Here is a 17172-nt window from a genome sequence, read left to right as displayed (position 1 = left end):
GTGGGGCTCTCTAGCCTTGTTGATAAGGCTAATAGCAGATGGGAAGAAGCTATTTTTGTGGCGAGAGGTTTTGGTCCTGAAGGACCGCAGCCTCCTGCCAGAGGGGAGTGTCACAAAGAGTTTGTGTCCAGGGTGGGAGGAGTCAACGGAGGAGTGAACGGCTGTACCTGTGTATTCCTGTGTACACATTATAAACACATATAAACATGTAACACACATAATGTTTGTGTGTAAAAAAATGAGAGTGCTTAACCTGAATGAACATTTATTTAAAAGAAATGTATTATTTATTCAGAAAAATGTGCATTCTACTTATGCACTGTACTTATTATTTTTTTTAAATGCACAGTTTATCAAAAAACTAATCTTTGTAAAAAAGAGAGAGGAAAAACAAAAATGAAATGTCTGCAGATGTGCATCGTGAGTCATCGGCCAATTACAATTATCTTCGGCTGACCGATTAATCACTAATAGTGACTACGATTAGTCACTATTTTTACCAGCTGGTAGCAGAGTAAAATATCCCTCAGGATTGCCGCGGGAACTGTACACTCGACAAGTGTAGTTGATGTGGAAATCTTCCTCCCTCAGCTCAGAAAACAGCAGCAGACGCTCCAACCACACACCTTTTTTAGGAACCTCCTGGATCCACGAACTGGGGAGAATGGGAAAAGAAAAAAAGACAAGTAATGCAACAAAATGTGATTCTACTGTGCTTGGTTAGAGCAGAGGTGTCTTAAACTTATTTCTCACTTATAATACCGCAAAAGCAGCAGATAAAACGACACAAATAAAAGGACAGGTAAAAGTACTGACCGTTGTTGGGATGTGTAGACCCGGTCTGAGGGGAGGAGGTTGAAAATGAAATCATCTCTGGCTAACCAAAAGATATCAACGAAGGGCATCCCAACACCCGGCACAAACACACGGCACTGTTTGGTGAAATTGGACCCTAAACACATACACAAACAATAAAATAATTTCTCTTAATCTATACACCTATATTTAAGTTGATAAATATTTTCCAAGTGGTGTTTCTCAAACAGATTAGTACACATCAAACATATGCACAGAAGGGGCATTAGACCCAAAGTGATAGTGTTGTCACTAAAATGAATGAGGAAGCTGTGTTTTTAGCCATAATGCAAATGTTGGTGTGAACAAACCCTGAGTCAACAATAAACATTTCAACTGTAAAACACCATATTTCTCAGAATATGTTAGAGACAAGGACTCACCCATCTGTACCTTGATTATTTCGTTGGCTGGTTCAAGCACTTGTGGAACCAAAGAGTACACATCTGAAAAGACAGACATATACACAGACATTTTACAGAATATGGAATGACACCAAAGAGTTAGTAGCTCTCTTACAGCTCCTCCCACTCTGTTGCTTGTGATCACTTTAGGGTCATGGGAGTAATTCTCGCTGTCTGCTATGTTGTGGACAAACCTAAAGCCTAAAGGCCCTCTTTAGCACGCTCAAGTACTTATCTCCATTCTAACCTGTGACCTCTGCGACAATTGTCTCTGACACGGATCCTGTGATGCCACCAAGGGTGAAGGTCAGGGTACAGGTGTGGATGCCGTTGTGTTGAGCTTCCACTCTCTGAATTGTCATTTTGGTCATATCCCTGTAGCTATACCCGCCTGTCCCATCCACTATGGGCTCACAACCCTAGATGAAGAAAAGAAACACAAATGTCAGACTTTTTATAATCACAATAAAAACATCCAAAATGTTTATTAATCCTTTAACACCTGAGCCTCAAAATGTCCGCCTGGATTTTTTTGCTTATTTTGACTATAAAAAGGTCAGAAAGTCCTGTGAGTAAGTGCTTTTGTCCATTTTTCCAGAATACTTGGAACTTTCAATATCTGGCAGTTCCAATCAAAAATTTGCTGTATTTCTCCACTCTGCTGTCTCTGTATTCGCCGGTAATGAAAGGGCACTTTCCCGGTCTTTCGGTAGAGGCGGGAGTGAAATTACCATAATGACACCTATATACCTATAAAGCGCAAGGTCTTAGCTTTCAGAAACCGTCAGAATTTTTCCGATTGCTCAAACCTTGACAGAGTTACAGTAATCCAAAGTGTGCTTGCGCAAATGTGTCGTCGACAACACACTCGTTTTTAAAGGGTTAAGGTAACCTGAATCTATGTAAGATTACTTAATCAAAGTAAAATATAGATTTTTAATTTGCCAAACTGTCATGTCCCATGATTGTTATGTTGAATTATCTGTGAAGATCTGGCCAAGTAACAACATCTGGAATAAAGTCATTGGGTTTGAGTGTTTTATGTCAGTGCTCAATTTTCTTATAACTCACTTTGTACCACTTGAGGGAGGAACTGATGTTATAGCTGTCCAGTTTATTAATGTACTCCTTCAGACGGCAGGATAGGGTGTCCCATACTCCACTGGTAATCGTTTGAACAAATTGCCTTGGCCTTCCACACTCTCCAGCCACTGGCAGATCTACTACGAGGCTGGTGGCCTGCATGTAGCACTGAAACGGAGTTCTGTTGAAAAATTAGGGAGAAAATTTGTTTATCAATGTAACAGTACATAAGCAATGAGCAGATGAATCAGGTACTTCTCAGGTAAAGGACCAATTCATACAATAAAGATATATTTTAAACAGCAGAACACTTTAAGGACTTCAGTACCCATTACATCATGATACTACACACAACGCATGTTCAGCTCTGAAGATTTAACATTCGAGAGTCCCTCTTAACCTGTATCAAGGCTCAATTGCCTTTATCAACACTAGCACACGCTAATGAGACCAGTTTTAATTTAACTTCTTTTTTTGACAACAGAAGACTACAATAATAACAATAATGTACAATTGTGCTATCGCTGGCTTCAGCTCTGTCACTATTCTGAAAACCTTCTTTTGAAACATTCGCATTGGGCTGCATATCATTGCATGTAAATCTTGCAGTCAGACGATGTTGTCCATTCATTTTTCATGCCTCCGCTGCCTCACGTGGGTTCCAGCTAGAAGGTGAGTCCTCAGATTTGGTGCATTACCATCCGTGTTCATGCACATTTTCAATTGTGCATGAACTCGGATGGTATAAAAAATATAATCAGAATGGAAATGCCAAAAATTTGAAAAATCTCGCAAAAATCTGGGAGGTGAAAAAGTTTGTTTATTAGTAAAAGGTAAATGTGAGTAAGTGCAATGGAAACAGATTCATTGAAATCATGTGATCAAAGGTTACTCAAGCTTACGTTCCAGGAGAGTGGACTGACTCTAACGCTGCAATATTCCGGAACATTCCCTGAATTAATACAACAAACAACCATTTCCATTGTCCGGTGTGCTCCGGTTTAAGTATTTCATGTCATAAAATAAAAGGTGAAAATGTCTTGTGCTTATGTTAACCACAGACCTTATTTCAGTCATCTAATCAAAAACCCATTCAGAAAACCCATAGACTTCAACAAGGGGAACTGGAAGTACTAAAATGCTTACTAATTTCTAGGTTTAGGAATCTTTATGCGGCCCTGAGCAGCACTGACTTCACCTAATGCATGCTGGTTAGAAATTTTGTCTGACTTGAGCTGCGGTATTCCGTGTGTGACCTTACCCCCCATACACCTACAGTCTTTCCTGAATTTTTTTTAGTATGTATGTTTGGATGAATAAACAGTGTTTATAGGTTTGCAAAACAGGCTGAGATATTGAGGATAATACTTGTAATTTTTAGATATGAAAAAACAGAACAGTTCTGCAGTTTTTCATCAGTAAGTTGAGTGAACAACCTGCTGCTGTGCAAGTGAGCTCAACCTGCTGAGACTGTTGTCAACGTCACGTTGACCATTAAGTCGGGCTAAGTCAGCCACAGCAGATAAAACACATCTAATAGCACATAACTGAAGCATTAGTGCTGTCTACTACTTATCTCGATTAACTAACTCCTAATAATTGCATAACAGTAGTGGATGGAAACGCGCATAAATTTGCATTTTATTCTGACGTCTTTTTGAAAATTCAGTTCAAATTTGTGACACATTTGTATGGAAATGTGACTTTTGTAAGGCAGCTGCTTTTCTACAAAATGAGTAAGGAATCTAATGCTTTAGTACCAGCATTATCTGATCAGCACAGCTTTGCTTGATAGTGTCCTCTTCCATTTTTATTCTAATAAGGTATAAGGAAAGCTTTGGGTCAAGCTGATCACGCCCTCTGCTGGACCATGAGGCAAACTACTCTGAATGGTCTGTTGCGCTTACAGACTAATTTTCTAATTCAAACAGGTCAGGAAGTTTGAATATTTAATTTTTTCTCACATTCGAATAAATGTTTTCAAAAATTGATAAAAAGTGACAGACATTCATACAGTATAAACAGACACACAAACACATCAGGACAAATTTTCTATCGCTTCTTTCAAGTTCTATTGATATTGATATGCTGATGCTACCATACCTCAGTACGCTCACATATTCCCCACTGTCGTCCAGCTTTACGTTAAGAAACCACAGAGTCTCCCTATTCACCAGGATTCGACCTGTCTGGTTGCTCATTTCTTGACCCGTCTTTGAGTCATACCAGGTGATGTTGTATGGGACGCTTGTGAAGTTGAAGACGTCTGGAGACACTAAAGTGCTAGTCAGCATAGCCATATCCCCAGGAACAGAGAAAACCCTCTCAAACTGGATCTTGTAGTTGGTACAGTTATCTGCAACAAACACACATCAGTGGAGAATGGTTTGCAAATTTATTCATTTGACTTCTGATATTTGGCATCGTGCATCTTAACAGATGCAGTTTGATTACAATAGCGGCCTGGCAGTCTGTGTTTTCCAGGAAAAGTCATAAATATGTGAGACTTCTGAGGAGCTCACATGTCAAAACAGCTACACACAAGCTGCTGCAGTTACAGCGGAGGCCACAAGGTGGCAATAAAAAGCTTCTGTACAGACTGGAGACAGATGTTACAGTGAGACTCAGCAAAACATAAGGAATATGATGCGTAAAAATACTTACAAAATGTATGCACAGTATATATATTGAGACCTCTAGTAGTTTTTATGTAGTTCTGAAAATAGTGTGACTCTGCTCACCTTGTTCAAATCCTGTACAGATCCCATAAAACCCCATGAAAATCAGAAGACTTCCCACTGTTGAACTCAGGCCCATGGCTGAAAAACACACATATAAGCAACAGTAAAAATCAGACTGAAAATGCTACAAGAAAAAAGGCTGCTACAACAGCCTGAAACAGAAGCTGACAACTTACTGGAGCACTTCTGTCCAGTGACACTGACAGGTCACAAGAGGCTTTGAAACACAGCAACAATCAGCAAACACAGTTTTCTTTCCTCTTTAAGCCAAACTTCACACTACCTTATATTTCCAAAACACTGTCTCTCTTTCCCTCTCTCCCACCCTCTCTCTACCTCTCTACCTCAAACACAGATACAAACACTCTGGTATTTTGGGAGTTATTGTTTGGAAACCACTGACAAAAAGCTGCGTAATACTTTGGAACTGGAAGGACGCCCAGTCTGAGCACTGGGGGTGAACATTCCCGCTCAGTCTTTCCTGTAAACTGTGAATGAACACTGTAAACTTTTGCGGGAAATTTACCTCCTCTTTTTTTAAATTTATACAACTACTACAGTTACTCTGCTAGTTCACATCAGTCAAGGTTTGGACATGACCCCAGAGAAAACTATATCTGTCACCATAGCAATTTACAAAACATCAGACTTTAAAAATCCCATATTTTACACTTTTATGGTGTTTTATTTTTAAGTTTTGATATCCATAAGACGATATATTTGTGCTTTTTAGTACCAGAAACCTTCTCAGTGTAGTTTTACATCTCCCCTTTCAGGTTCTCCCTGGAGCTCTAATAACAACAGGTCAGAAGAGAAGCTCTGAGCCTCTCTGAATGAATTAATCTGGATTACTGCTGAGGCACACAGATGGTACAGTCACAGTTTGGTATCAATAGCATCCGTGAATCCATGGACCCAACCTGCCATGTGTCCAAGCAGGTGGTGGTGTGATGGTTTAGGGAATGCTTTCTTGGAACACTTTGGGCCTCTTAATTCCAATCAATCATGGTTTGAATTCCTCAGGCTATCTAAGCATTGTCTGTCTCTGAAGTGCCTGAAATCTTGACAAATATATTAAGTTCAGTTTGGTTTGAAGAAAAAGAGGGAAATAATGTGATAAAGCAGCTCTAGTGCTTGGTGACCAGGGAGACCAGTGCCTGTCCCAGCAAAATTCAGCTTGGTTGACATGGCAAATCTAAGCTCAGACGTGTTCCCCCGTCTTTGACTTCTTCTGTGGAGACTTCAGCACATGTTGCAATTTCCTTTTCAGGGATCTTTTGAAAGCCAGCTAGTGTCCTAATCTGTTGCACAATAACTGGGAGGAGAGAAGCTTGGATCCTCTTGTTCATATGATTCACATCATACACAGATCTCTTGCACAGCATTTACAGCACTTTTTTTCAAAGGAAACTATTTAATTTATATAACTACACTGTTAACAATTATCTGTGTCCTACCTTGTTCTGTCAGATTAATCAATGTTAGCACCAGTTTAACCAGACCTGCAGTGTGCAGTTGTCTCCCATATGGTTTATATTATTGAGTCATTGGAGGCTGCATTAAAACACTGTCATGTTGAGACCTCTTGTGGTGGCACAGAGAAACAACTTGAGATGAAATGTGAAAATCTTTGTTTTATTATAATCTTTATTAAATCTTAGTTATTTTCGAATCCCTTCGTGGTACTACTGTGTACGCTGTGGAGTAAGCTGGAAAAGTTCAATATGAGTAATATATACTCTATATAATATACAGTACGCGTTGTCATGGTGGCTCAGAGGTTGGGCGAAGGCCTCTCTGTGTGGAGTTTACATGTTCTCTCTGTGTCTGCGTGGGGTTCCTCTGGGTGTCCCTGTTTCCTCTCACAGTCCAAAGACAGATAAGGTAGAAACTCCAAATGACATTTTGGTGTGAATGTGTTTGACTATCTATATCTGCCTTTCACTCAGTGCACATTGGGGCATACCAGTCCCACACAACCCTAAAAACGGTGTGGGAGGGTGGATGAATGTGTTGGTCTTTGTAGTTTTTAGAGTGACCTTATTGTACTGTACTGGTGATGAATGATGTTTCTTTAATGGAAATTAAACTGTTTGCATTTGTGGAATACAAGTTTTTAATACAGTGCATATTTAACTCTCTGTCTTTGAATCTGCCACTTGTCTGTCTCTTGCCCCTCACCCCTCTATGTTTCAGAGAAAAAACACATCATATCTTATATGCAATGGCCACATAAAATGATGCATTGTTTGAGTTTAGAATAGTCACCAGAACAATTAAACCATCACCATCATCAAATACTTTTAATAGAGCAGTAATGTAACACTTCTGTTATAACATCATCACATTAAACATGCTACATTCAATCAAACATACACATAACACAGTAGGTACACGGCATTTTCTCAAACCATTTTTCTTTAGTCAGATTTGACATGTAAATGTGCAGACATGTTGATTGGCAAATGGACTGAACATTTTTCTACTTCACAAGATGCTTCCCTCAGAACATTTATTATAGTTTGAAAGTAGACACATATAATTCGCAGTGGTGTTGGACTGGACTCCATTACACTGAGGGATTTTTTTAGATGTTTTTCCACTGCAAACTCAATAACAAACACATAGTTACATCTCTGACAGTGTCAATCAAAAATAAACATTGTTATCTTTGTAAAAGGCTGAGGCTGAAAATTTATGGCTGAGCTGTTGTATTGGATTGCATTAAATTTTACAGGTGTCCCTGATAAAGCTGCCACTTAGTATATTTTTAATGGAGTGTTAGAACAAAATAAACAAATGAATTGACTTCATACACTCTTATATGTTGTATACATGTATATGCAGATGTTGCCATGGTAGAAGCCTTCACTGAATTTACTGAACTACTGCTTGACTTTTGTGAAGCATCAGTTTGGATATTGTGTATTACATTTCAGCAGGACATTTCTGCTGCACCAATGCAAGATAGAAGCATGAAGGAAAGCTTCTGCAATCACTACATGAGCACAAAGTGTGTCCATCAAATGTGACAGCAGTGTCTCTGTGCAATTCTCTATTGAGTGGACGACAGCGGGTAACGATAAGTTACTGCAGCTGCTGATTTAAAAACACTGAATCCTCGTAAAAGGAGACTTTATCAAAAACACTGTATGGTGGCGTCACTGCACAACATCACATGCACACAATGGATGAAAGACTAATTTGATGTAACAGCAAACACATTAAAGAAGGTCTGTTTGTGGAGGAAATGTGTTCAGTAGCAGAGCTAGAAGGTGCTGTTCTGTCGAGCCAGAATGTAATCCATTTTCTTTTTTCTCTTAGGTTTGAAGAGGATGCAGAGGAAGATAGAAACCACTGTCAGGAAGCAGGATACAGCCACTGCAGCCACCACCAGCCATGTAAATGTGGAGTCTGCAAAGACAGAGACAAAGGTAAATGAATATTTTGATATACAATTCCACTGCATAGGTGTCATTTACACTGGGGACACTGGTGACATGTCCCACCACTTTTTAAAATGGCCAACCTGTCACATTTGGTGTATAGCATAGCATTTATCGCATGAATTTTACATCATAAGTACTTGATAAATTGCTTATCTGATCCGAGGAGGATTAACATCCTTGATTCTAATATGCTCAGTAACAAAAGTGTTTCGGTAAGGCTCTCTCATTTATGTTCTCTACATAAACACAAAAACACTCAACTTACCCTCTAGTTGAAGCTGTGCGACAACTTCATGTCTTCCTCCCTGATTCTGAGTGACACACTTCAACTCTGCCTTCACGTCTTCTTCTGTCATTGCTACAACAATGAGCCTCAGCTCAATCTGGCAGCTTTCAGACACTTTGGTTACCCTGCAAACATTGAAACAGACACAGCCATCTGTTTACATGGTATGATTTGCACATAGATAGACATAATGAAAATCCAAGATGGTCCTCAATGGCAGCAAGTGAAAAGGTGATATCACTTTTAACTTTGTTTTGAGTATTTATAGTTACACTGGGAAAATTAAGAAATAAAGGCTACTAAACTTATATGATCATGCATCATATAAGTCATGCAAACACTAAAAATGTTAATGTGTTGTTGATGGACCCAATTGTCCTCAAGTGCAATGCACATCTAAGGCTACCCATCAGTCATAAAAAGTATTTAAAAAAGATTAACTTGGTGTGATGGCTGCAGCACCACACACACACACACACACACACACACACACACACACACACACACACACCAAGTGATAAAGTCAAACATTTGTGTGAAGTTTTCCAGTTGGAATGTAGATTTCAAACTATTATAAAGTCAAGTGGTCATGTCTCTAGGGGGCAACATACTACTTCCCACTTACAAGTTTTTTTTGACCTCAGGTTTCAATACTAAGAGGAAATATCCATCAAAAACAAATCAAAAATTACCTGCGTCCCCCTTGCAGAGCCCGCCCATCGAGGTATGATGACTCCACTGTTTGACCATTGACCAGCCATGTGACCACAGTGGAATCTGCCATTTGACATTCAGTAAGCACCTTGCAAAGCAGCTCCAGTCCTGAACCTAAATGAAGTTAAAAGTGAATTGTCACTTATTGTCAATTTATTCATTAATGCATTTTGCATATAAGCAGGAAATGTGATATATTAGGACTAAAAAGAACATTTTTATCACTTACCATGTGCACTTTCAAAAATGGTTCCATTCAGTGGTGAAATAATCACAGGTGGATAAACTATTGGAGCTAAGACATAAAGACAAATAACATTTAACCAACGGACATGAGCATAAGGAATTCAAAAATTAGAACATTAACAATCTACGAGCAGTAGCATCATTTTTATTGTCCCCTCAGAGAAAAGTAAATTATGAACACCCCAAAAAAACAAACAAACAAAAAACTCACCGTCACCGCTGCTAATTAGCTCTGGGTCGTAGGTCATAGAGATGTCAGGAACAGTGGTGGTGACTGCAGGGTCTGGACCTGGCAGACACAAATTCACATACAACAGCTCTTCAAATTCAGCAACAATGACTTTTTTCACTCAATAGTAACAATCAGTGCTAGTGCTCTTCTGGATGTTTGGGGGGTTTTGTGTTCTGTGTGGACTGAGTTGTCTGGTCTAAGTCACTGTGTTGCACCTATTCTGCCAATAGAGGGCAGTGCATGCTAAAACTTTGTGATGACGAGTGTTGTGACATCACACATCACCTACCCTCCACTTGGAGCCGGATGGTTCTGCTGACTTTGTACTGCTGGTTGTTGATGAGCACCCTTAGCTGACAGGTATAGAGGCCTGCATGGGATCGCCTCACAGCAGGAATAATCAGTTTACCACTGTCCCGGCTGAGGGAGCCCACCCTGCTTAGCTGAAGGGCGGTGGGGCTGGAGTCCTGTCAGGGAAACACATACTGCATCACTTATGAGGAAAGAGCAAGGCACTAACAATGATGGTCCAAACAAGTTGAATTGTATTGACAACTGATTGAATGTTAAGTAGAGACAAAGTAAAAGACAAAAATTACTTTTTGTAACAAGGTTTTGGTTCAAAACAGATTGAAGTCCAGTCATCCTTTTGTATATGTCACAAATTTTAAAATGTGTAAAAACGTAAAGGGCAGAAAATAAGTTTTAAAAGATCGAAGTCTCAGCAGCTTCCTCTCACCTTGTACCACTCTATCAGTCTGTCTGTCTTGTTGAAGTGACTCAGAGAAGGACATCTGTACATCAGCTTCTCTCCCACTGTGGCTGAGATGGGATAGTGCACTTTCCTCATGTCCGGAGAGCCAGATTCATACACATGTAGCCTGATGCTCCCAGTTACACAGTAGGTTTCGTTTCTGGAGAGAAAAGCAAGGACAGAAATTTTAAATTGCAGTTAACAAGAAGGTGTAGCAAGTAAAGCTTCTGCCGTGCTGAAGTTCCTTTAAGCAAAGAGAAAGTGAAAATTAAAGTTCAGTTAGAGTTCAATTTTTGCATTTCCTCTCATTATAGTCTGTAACATAACAGCAGCAAGTTATAAAAATTGAAAGCAAAAATTTCAAAATACTATACAAAATATAAATGTTTTGGGAAAAAAAGCTGTTTGTCTAGTTGTTGTTCTAAATTACTCATTAATCTGGCTCATGGTTCCCTGTCTCATTGCATTATTATGTCTTGGAGATAAAGCTTAAAGAACAAAGAATATAGTTTCCAGAAAAATTACATGTATCACATGTTAGTGCATGCTCGTATAACTGGATTGATATAAATAGTTGGTTAGTAGTTGTTGGTTGCGAGTTTGTTAAGTTTGTTCAGTCACCATTTGCAGTGACGTTCAGTAGAGCCTAAGGAAAAGATGTGAGAAGTGTTTTAATGGTTACCTGTAAGTGCAGATATATTCCCCTGAGTCTGAAGCCTGAGCTGGGAGGAACCACAGCTGTGTGTCGTGCTGCTGAACACGACCAGCACCCTCATAGGCCTCACGCTCAGTCCCATTGTCCTTAGTGATGAGGTAAGTTGCTGCTGGGGGGGCTATGTTGCGTACTTTGAGTGCTCCCTTGAACATTGGGAAAGAGAGGATTACAGCCTCGCCCTCCACTCTGAATATATCCACCTCTGGAGACACCAGATAGCAGCCATCTGCTGTGGAAACAACACCCAGAAACTTCATTATTACAATTACACTAACATATTGTTATAGAAATACATGAATTATATTGATCAATTCTTTAATAGGAGACATTGATCAGACAGTGTCGTCTGGTACTAAAACAATAGGAACAACTGGATGAGGTCAAACTCATTGTTGGAAGAGATAATATACTAGACTTCTTCACCTCCACCTCATCCAATGTTTTCTTTACCAGGTAATCTTGTAGTTTACAATTTAGCTTATACATTAAATTATTACATTATATTAACATGCATATATAATGCATAAAATCAGTTAAGAAAGGCAGGACACGGTTAAGTGATATATGCGAAAGTGGTCTCAGACCGACTGTATGTATATATATATATATATATATATATATATATATATATATATATATATATATATATATATATATATATATATATATATATATATATATATATATATATATATATATATATATATATATATATATATATATATATATATATATATATATATATATATATATATATATATATATATATATATATATATATATATATATATATAATATATATAGAGAGAGAGAGAGAGAGATATTCAGGTTTAACAGACCAAAGAATAATTTGGTCAATTTTTAATTAATACACAATATGTGCAGCTACATAATATATACAGCATGCTCACCTTTCAAAGGCAGGGTAGGTAATGGAGATCTTCCATAAACGTGTTCAATGATGACCACAGTAAGCATCAGTGCCAAGCGGACCATGATGGCAGTCTGCAGGGACACAACAATCTGAAATAAAAGATTCACTGATAAAATGTGAAGTGACGTCTAACTAGTGCTTTCAGCTTCCAGTGAAAATAATACTTTAATAATACTGCTTAATACTAGAGAAGAGCAAAGGAGAGGAATAATGATCACAGTGATGATGACAAACTGCCACTAATGGAAAAAACAAAAGTATTAGGATTTCGCCGATGTCGATTCCTTGAGTGGCTTAGAGTTTTAGTGACGTTTAGCTCTAATTTAAACTCTCTTGTAAACCTTCTGACATCACAAGAGTTGTCATCTGACACTCCCATTCATCCCGCCCTCACTCTGATCAGCCAGATTTAACCAAAGGGGTTTAACAAAAAGATGAGTCACATTAAATGGTTAAAGGCCACTCATATCAGAGGTCAGCGAAATTTAACAACAGAAATAATAAAAATAAAAAGACATTTTGTTTTCAACTAATTATTTTTAATCAAAGATATAGGTCTGTTTTTCTTCTGTTTAAATAGTTTCTGAAAACATTAATAAATGAATAGATTAGAATAGTTGTCCAGTGTCAGTTCCACTAGTAATTATGTGTCAATTCATCTCAGGAGCAGGTTTCACCAATGATTTTTGGTGATTAAGGATCAAGTCATTAAATGTGATAGAATATATATATATTTAACCATGTCAAATCCAAAGAAATCTAATATAATCAGTCTAGTTAAGTCTGTTTAGTTTAGTTTACTATATTCTGTTTGTATACATGTAGTAATAAATAACATAGCTATTATTCTGACATTTTACATTCTACCTGTCTTGGTTTAACAAACCCTCAATGTAGTTCATTTCTACTCCACATTATTCTATTCTCTTCCAGTCTATTGTATTCTGTTCTTCCTCAGTTGTGGCTGGGTCTCTGTCAGACAGGAAGGTAAACTCTCGTGTTCGTGCAGAGAATTTTTGCCGCAGAATTAAATCATCATTTCCATGGAAACAAGCTGATTTTCACTTCTGCTTCTGTTGCCTCACTTGTGATTACAGGATCAGGCAACTCTCTCTCTTTCTCCCTCCATCTCCATCTGTCTCTCTGTCTCTCTGTCTCTCTCTCTCTCTCTCTCTCTCTCTCTCGCACACACACGCACACACACGCGCGCACAAGTGATAAATCTTTTCCCCAAGAAAACCTTTGTTTCATTGTGTCATCAAAAGCGTTCCCATTCATAAAATCAGTGGGAGTGCTATTGCTGTGAATTAATGTCTATACACATGAGTCATGTATCAAGTGTGGTAGCATGTGGGATTTAATGGAAACTTTGGCCCATTGATTTTGCCAATAAAAGCAAAAACTACTTCCTAAGCTAAATTTTGATTTGTCATATCTTACTGTTTGCCTGTTGCATAATACACATATTATGTTTGTCAGAGTTTTAGTTTCTGTCAAATAAGAGATATATAGGCAGGTTTCAGTGGTCCTCATTGCAGTACTTCAGCTACATTTGAACCGACTGTAAATATTACTAGATTTTTAGAATAAAACTATATAATTTATTAATATATTTATGTATGTAATTAGTATTTTCTATAATGTAAATTAATTTTGTCAAAAGTGTATACATGGATCATTTTAGCATTAAAAAAAAAAATCTTAAGCTGTTGTAAATGAACTGAAAATACCCACATACAGTCTGTGCTCAAGCTAGAAAATAAAAGCAGTAAAGCAAAAAAATTCAAAAAGAGCAATAAGATGAAGTAAAAAATAATGTATTAAAAGTATGTTTATAAATACAAATGTCTATGTATGTAGATATATACAATTGTGTTTGTATTTTATACACTGTATAATACATAAAAGCAATACTAATTATATACATATACTGTATAATACATAAAAGCAATACTAATTATATACATATACTGTATAATACATAATAGCAATACTAATTATATACATATACTGTATAATACATAAAAGTAATTCCACATATATACACACACATATACATTCATGAAAGTTAATTAGTCTTAGTATTAGTCTAGTATTAGTCTATGCCTATACACCTGCATATTTTAACCCCTACAGCAGCAGAGTATACTCACGGTGTACAGGTGAGCGTGGCGGCCCCGGCAGTGTGACAGTAACGACAGGCAGATGAGATGAGAGTAAGGTCTGGAGCAGCATGTGGTCAGTTTCTTGTCCGCTCAGGGGAAACCTGCGCTTTCTTTTCAAGGTTTCCACCCCTCTGAGATGGAAATTTCTCAGGTTTCCCAATGTAACGCAGTGTCTTGTACAGCTCACCACTCATGTCTGCTGACTCCTCGACACACTTTCTCACATACACACATACATTGTAGGAGAAACGATACAGATCAATGTATTTCCTGCAGGGTTATTCTGAAGAAAAAGCAGTGCTCTAGTTTTTCTAATGTTTACAACCATTTTTGCTGTTCCTCTGACATCATTTGCCTCTTGCGTCATTGGTGGACATCTGTTTGTTTTAGCACAAGAACATAGACAACACACGCACACGCGCGCACACACATGCACATGAGGGAAAGATCATCAGTAAAGGGTTGTTCACCCACATTATCAAAAAAAACATTCTCTCACCACAAGCAGTATCTGGCCGTGCAGATGCCCAGTTATTGAGCTTTTCGTCTGTGACATTACTGTTACCACCACAATATAATGGAGGCATAAAGAAGTTTGTCTGTGGTTCTGAAATCATCAAAGGGTTCTAGATGTAGAAAAACAGTTACTGTTTAATCAGTTTGTTTTAGAGGTGGTGGTGGCTCACTGTTTACTCCTGCTTCCACTGCTTCCAGTCTTTATGCTAAGATAGAGTCATCATCTCCTGGCTGCAGAGTCGTATCAATCTTCTAATCTGCCTCTCTGAAGTGTTCCCAAACTGTTCATTTAAGTATTGGTTTAGTATTGAAATAAAGAGTTTGGGTTGCTGTTTCATTGACTCCATCTCTAAAAAATTTTTGTTGTTTATTATAGATGATTATAATCATTTAATTGAATTGAACTCAGCTTGTTTGGTTTGTGTTTGTCAGTGCACTTTTTTTGGTATTTTGATGAGCTGTCATTTTGAAGTGAAAACTAAAACATAACTAGTTCCAGAGTTGTTGACTCAGTCATTTGACCAGAGAGTAACATTTGCTACTGTTGTACTAAGTGTTGTACAGCTATTTGTTGTGGTCACACTGGAGGAGTGGCACAGCTTATGGGGTGTGGTGACAGCTTCTCTATTGTTTTCTCAGTATTTATACCTCATTATTAGTAATTACAAGGCAGCTGGACTATAATGAAATGTGCAACATTACCTGATTTTCTGATGAGGCAGTACTTGATTAATCAGAGCAGGTGGCATTTGATATTGCAGCAAGTAGAAACCAGGTAAGGAGTGGCAGTGTAGAGCACTTTTGGTTGATGTAACAGTAGATTTCTGCCACCAGACCCAGACATATTGTTGAGAAAAGCTGTAGGCTTAGGCTGGGTGTAGGTCTACATCCATGCAAGACCTGGTGGAAGACAGATACAGGGAGAGTGCAGCCATCAGTCATGCTAGTCTGGCTTTTTTTTTTTGTAACGCAAGTAAAACAAACATTATTGTTTATGAAATTGTAAACATCATGGCCAGTAACATTAATATAGACAAATATATACTATCTTTAATTAGATTAGGAAAAAACTCCCAACTTTGACACTGGGTAAAAATCTTCTTCAGTGAGAGAGAGTCATTGAGGATTTTTGGAAATACTTTCAAAAACCTTTATATTAACCTTATTAACCTTTTGAATTTTTAAAGATCACCACAGAGGCATCTTTCACAAAAATGGAAGCTTGGCCTTATAATGCACAAGAAGGTCAAACTGTGGCAAGTTTCATAGTAAGCTTGTATTTAATTATTTTTTAGTAAGTGGGCATTAAAGAACATTGCCTCTTCACATTTTAAATCGCCTCCAGTGGAAAGTGGGATGACTGCAAGTATCGAAACAAGCTATTCTGAAGTGCACAGAGAGTAACAGGGCTTCATTTTATTTATGCAGTTTAGCTATTTTGAAATGTCCAGTTTTTGAGATGGTGTGAACTTTGTCTACTTTACATAATCAGAGGAAGGATCTTATCAAATAGTTGCCTCCATTCTAAAAAGGAACCCAGGAAGTTATTTCTTTATCTGTGCTTCTAGTAAATAGGACGTGGGCTGTCCTTGAGCAAGTTCATAATCCAGTGAACCTCTCTGGCTTTGTATGAGTGTGCAAGTAAGGCTGTGACTAAAAAGCAGTAAAATACTTGCTCGAGTACTTAATAATTGACTCTGAAGCAGATTGTGCCTGAACAGGAAAATCTGGCACTCAGACAACCCCTCCTGCATAAACAAATGTTTAAAAACAGCTGTGTAACAGTGGTGTGACTCACTGATCTGTCATTGTCCTGGACAGAAACTATGGCATTCACCATTGTGCATTCTTGTGCATTACTCAGTTTGGCTGACATATTGATCATGATTTGGTATTTTCCAATAAAGACATAGTCATGCAGGTGACATGAGTGCCTTTCAGTGATGCAAGACGTAGGGTGACGAGGTTGTCATTGAAACAAAACTGGGGGGTTCTGGTTGGTCCTGTGCAAGTGAGGCAACACAGAAACTGTTTAAATTAGTCTCTGGTCTGTTTGGATTCACAGTGATCGATTCCAA

The 17172-nt window shown here is 38.1% G+C and overlaps 2 protein-coding genes across 4 annotated transcripts; both read right to left on the bottom strand.

Moving 5' to 3' along the window:
* Positions 1-248: 248 nt before the first annotated feature.
* Positions 249-5439, bottom strand: LOC139623247 (interleukin-1 receptor type 2-like). Its single transcript, XM_071481322.1, has 8 exons — positions 5260-5439; positions 5084-5161; positions 4446-4698; positions 2331-2523; positions 1507-1678; positions 1239-1301; positions 817-952; positions 249-655 (listed from the first exon to the last, which is right to left on the bottom strand). The coding sequence occupies exons 2-8, from the start codon at positions 5157-5159 to the stop codon at positions 484-486; spliced, it is 1065 nt and encodes a 354-aa protein (XP_071337423.1). The 5' UTR covers positions 5160-5161; positions 5260-5439; the 3' UTR covers positions 249-483.
* Positions 5440-7369: 1930 nt separating this feature from the next.
* On the bottom strand, positions 7370-14888 carry LOC139623232 (interleukin-1 receptor type 2). Of its 3 annotated transcripts, none has more exons than XM_071481307.1 (10): positions 14567-14888; positions 12391-12484; positions 11447-11705; positions 10750-10924; positions 10300-10477; positions 9990-10067; positions 9762-9827; positions 9511-9646; positions 8798-8943; positions 7370-8497 (listed from the first exon to the last, which is right to left on the bottom strand). In XM_071481307.1, the coding sequence occupies exons 2-10, from the start codon at positions 12473-12475 to the stop codon at positions 8352-8354; spliced, it is 1269 nt and encodes a 422-aa protein (XP_071337408.1). In that variant the 5' UTR covers positions 12476-12484; positions 14567-14888; the 3' UTR covers positions 7370-8351. The 3 variants fall into 3 exon arrangements, with proteins under 3 accessions (XP_071337408.1, XP_071337398.1, XP_071337392.1); XM_071481297.1 differs by having other exon boundaries at positions 11447-11708; positions 12391-12502; positions 14567-14886; XM_071481291.1 differs by having other exon boundaries at positions 11447-11708; positions 14567-14884.
* Positions 14889-17172: the final 2284 nt, after the last annotated feature.

Source organism: Trachinotus anak, unplaced genomic scaffold (genome assembly GCF_046630095.1).
Source record: "Trachinotus anak isolate AG129_WGS33_773 ecotype Australia unplaced genomic scaffold, CSIRO_AGI_Tana_v1 ptg000001l, whole genome shotgun sequence".
In the NCBI taxonomy this organism is placed as follows: domain Eukaryota; kingdom Metazoa; phylum Chordata; class Actinopteri; order Carangiformes; family Carangidae; genus Trachinotus; species Trachinotus anak.
The sequence above is the reverse complement of the archived record's forward strand: the minus strand, read 5'-3'. Positions and strand labels throughout refer to the sequence as shown.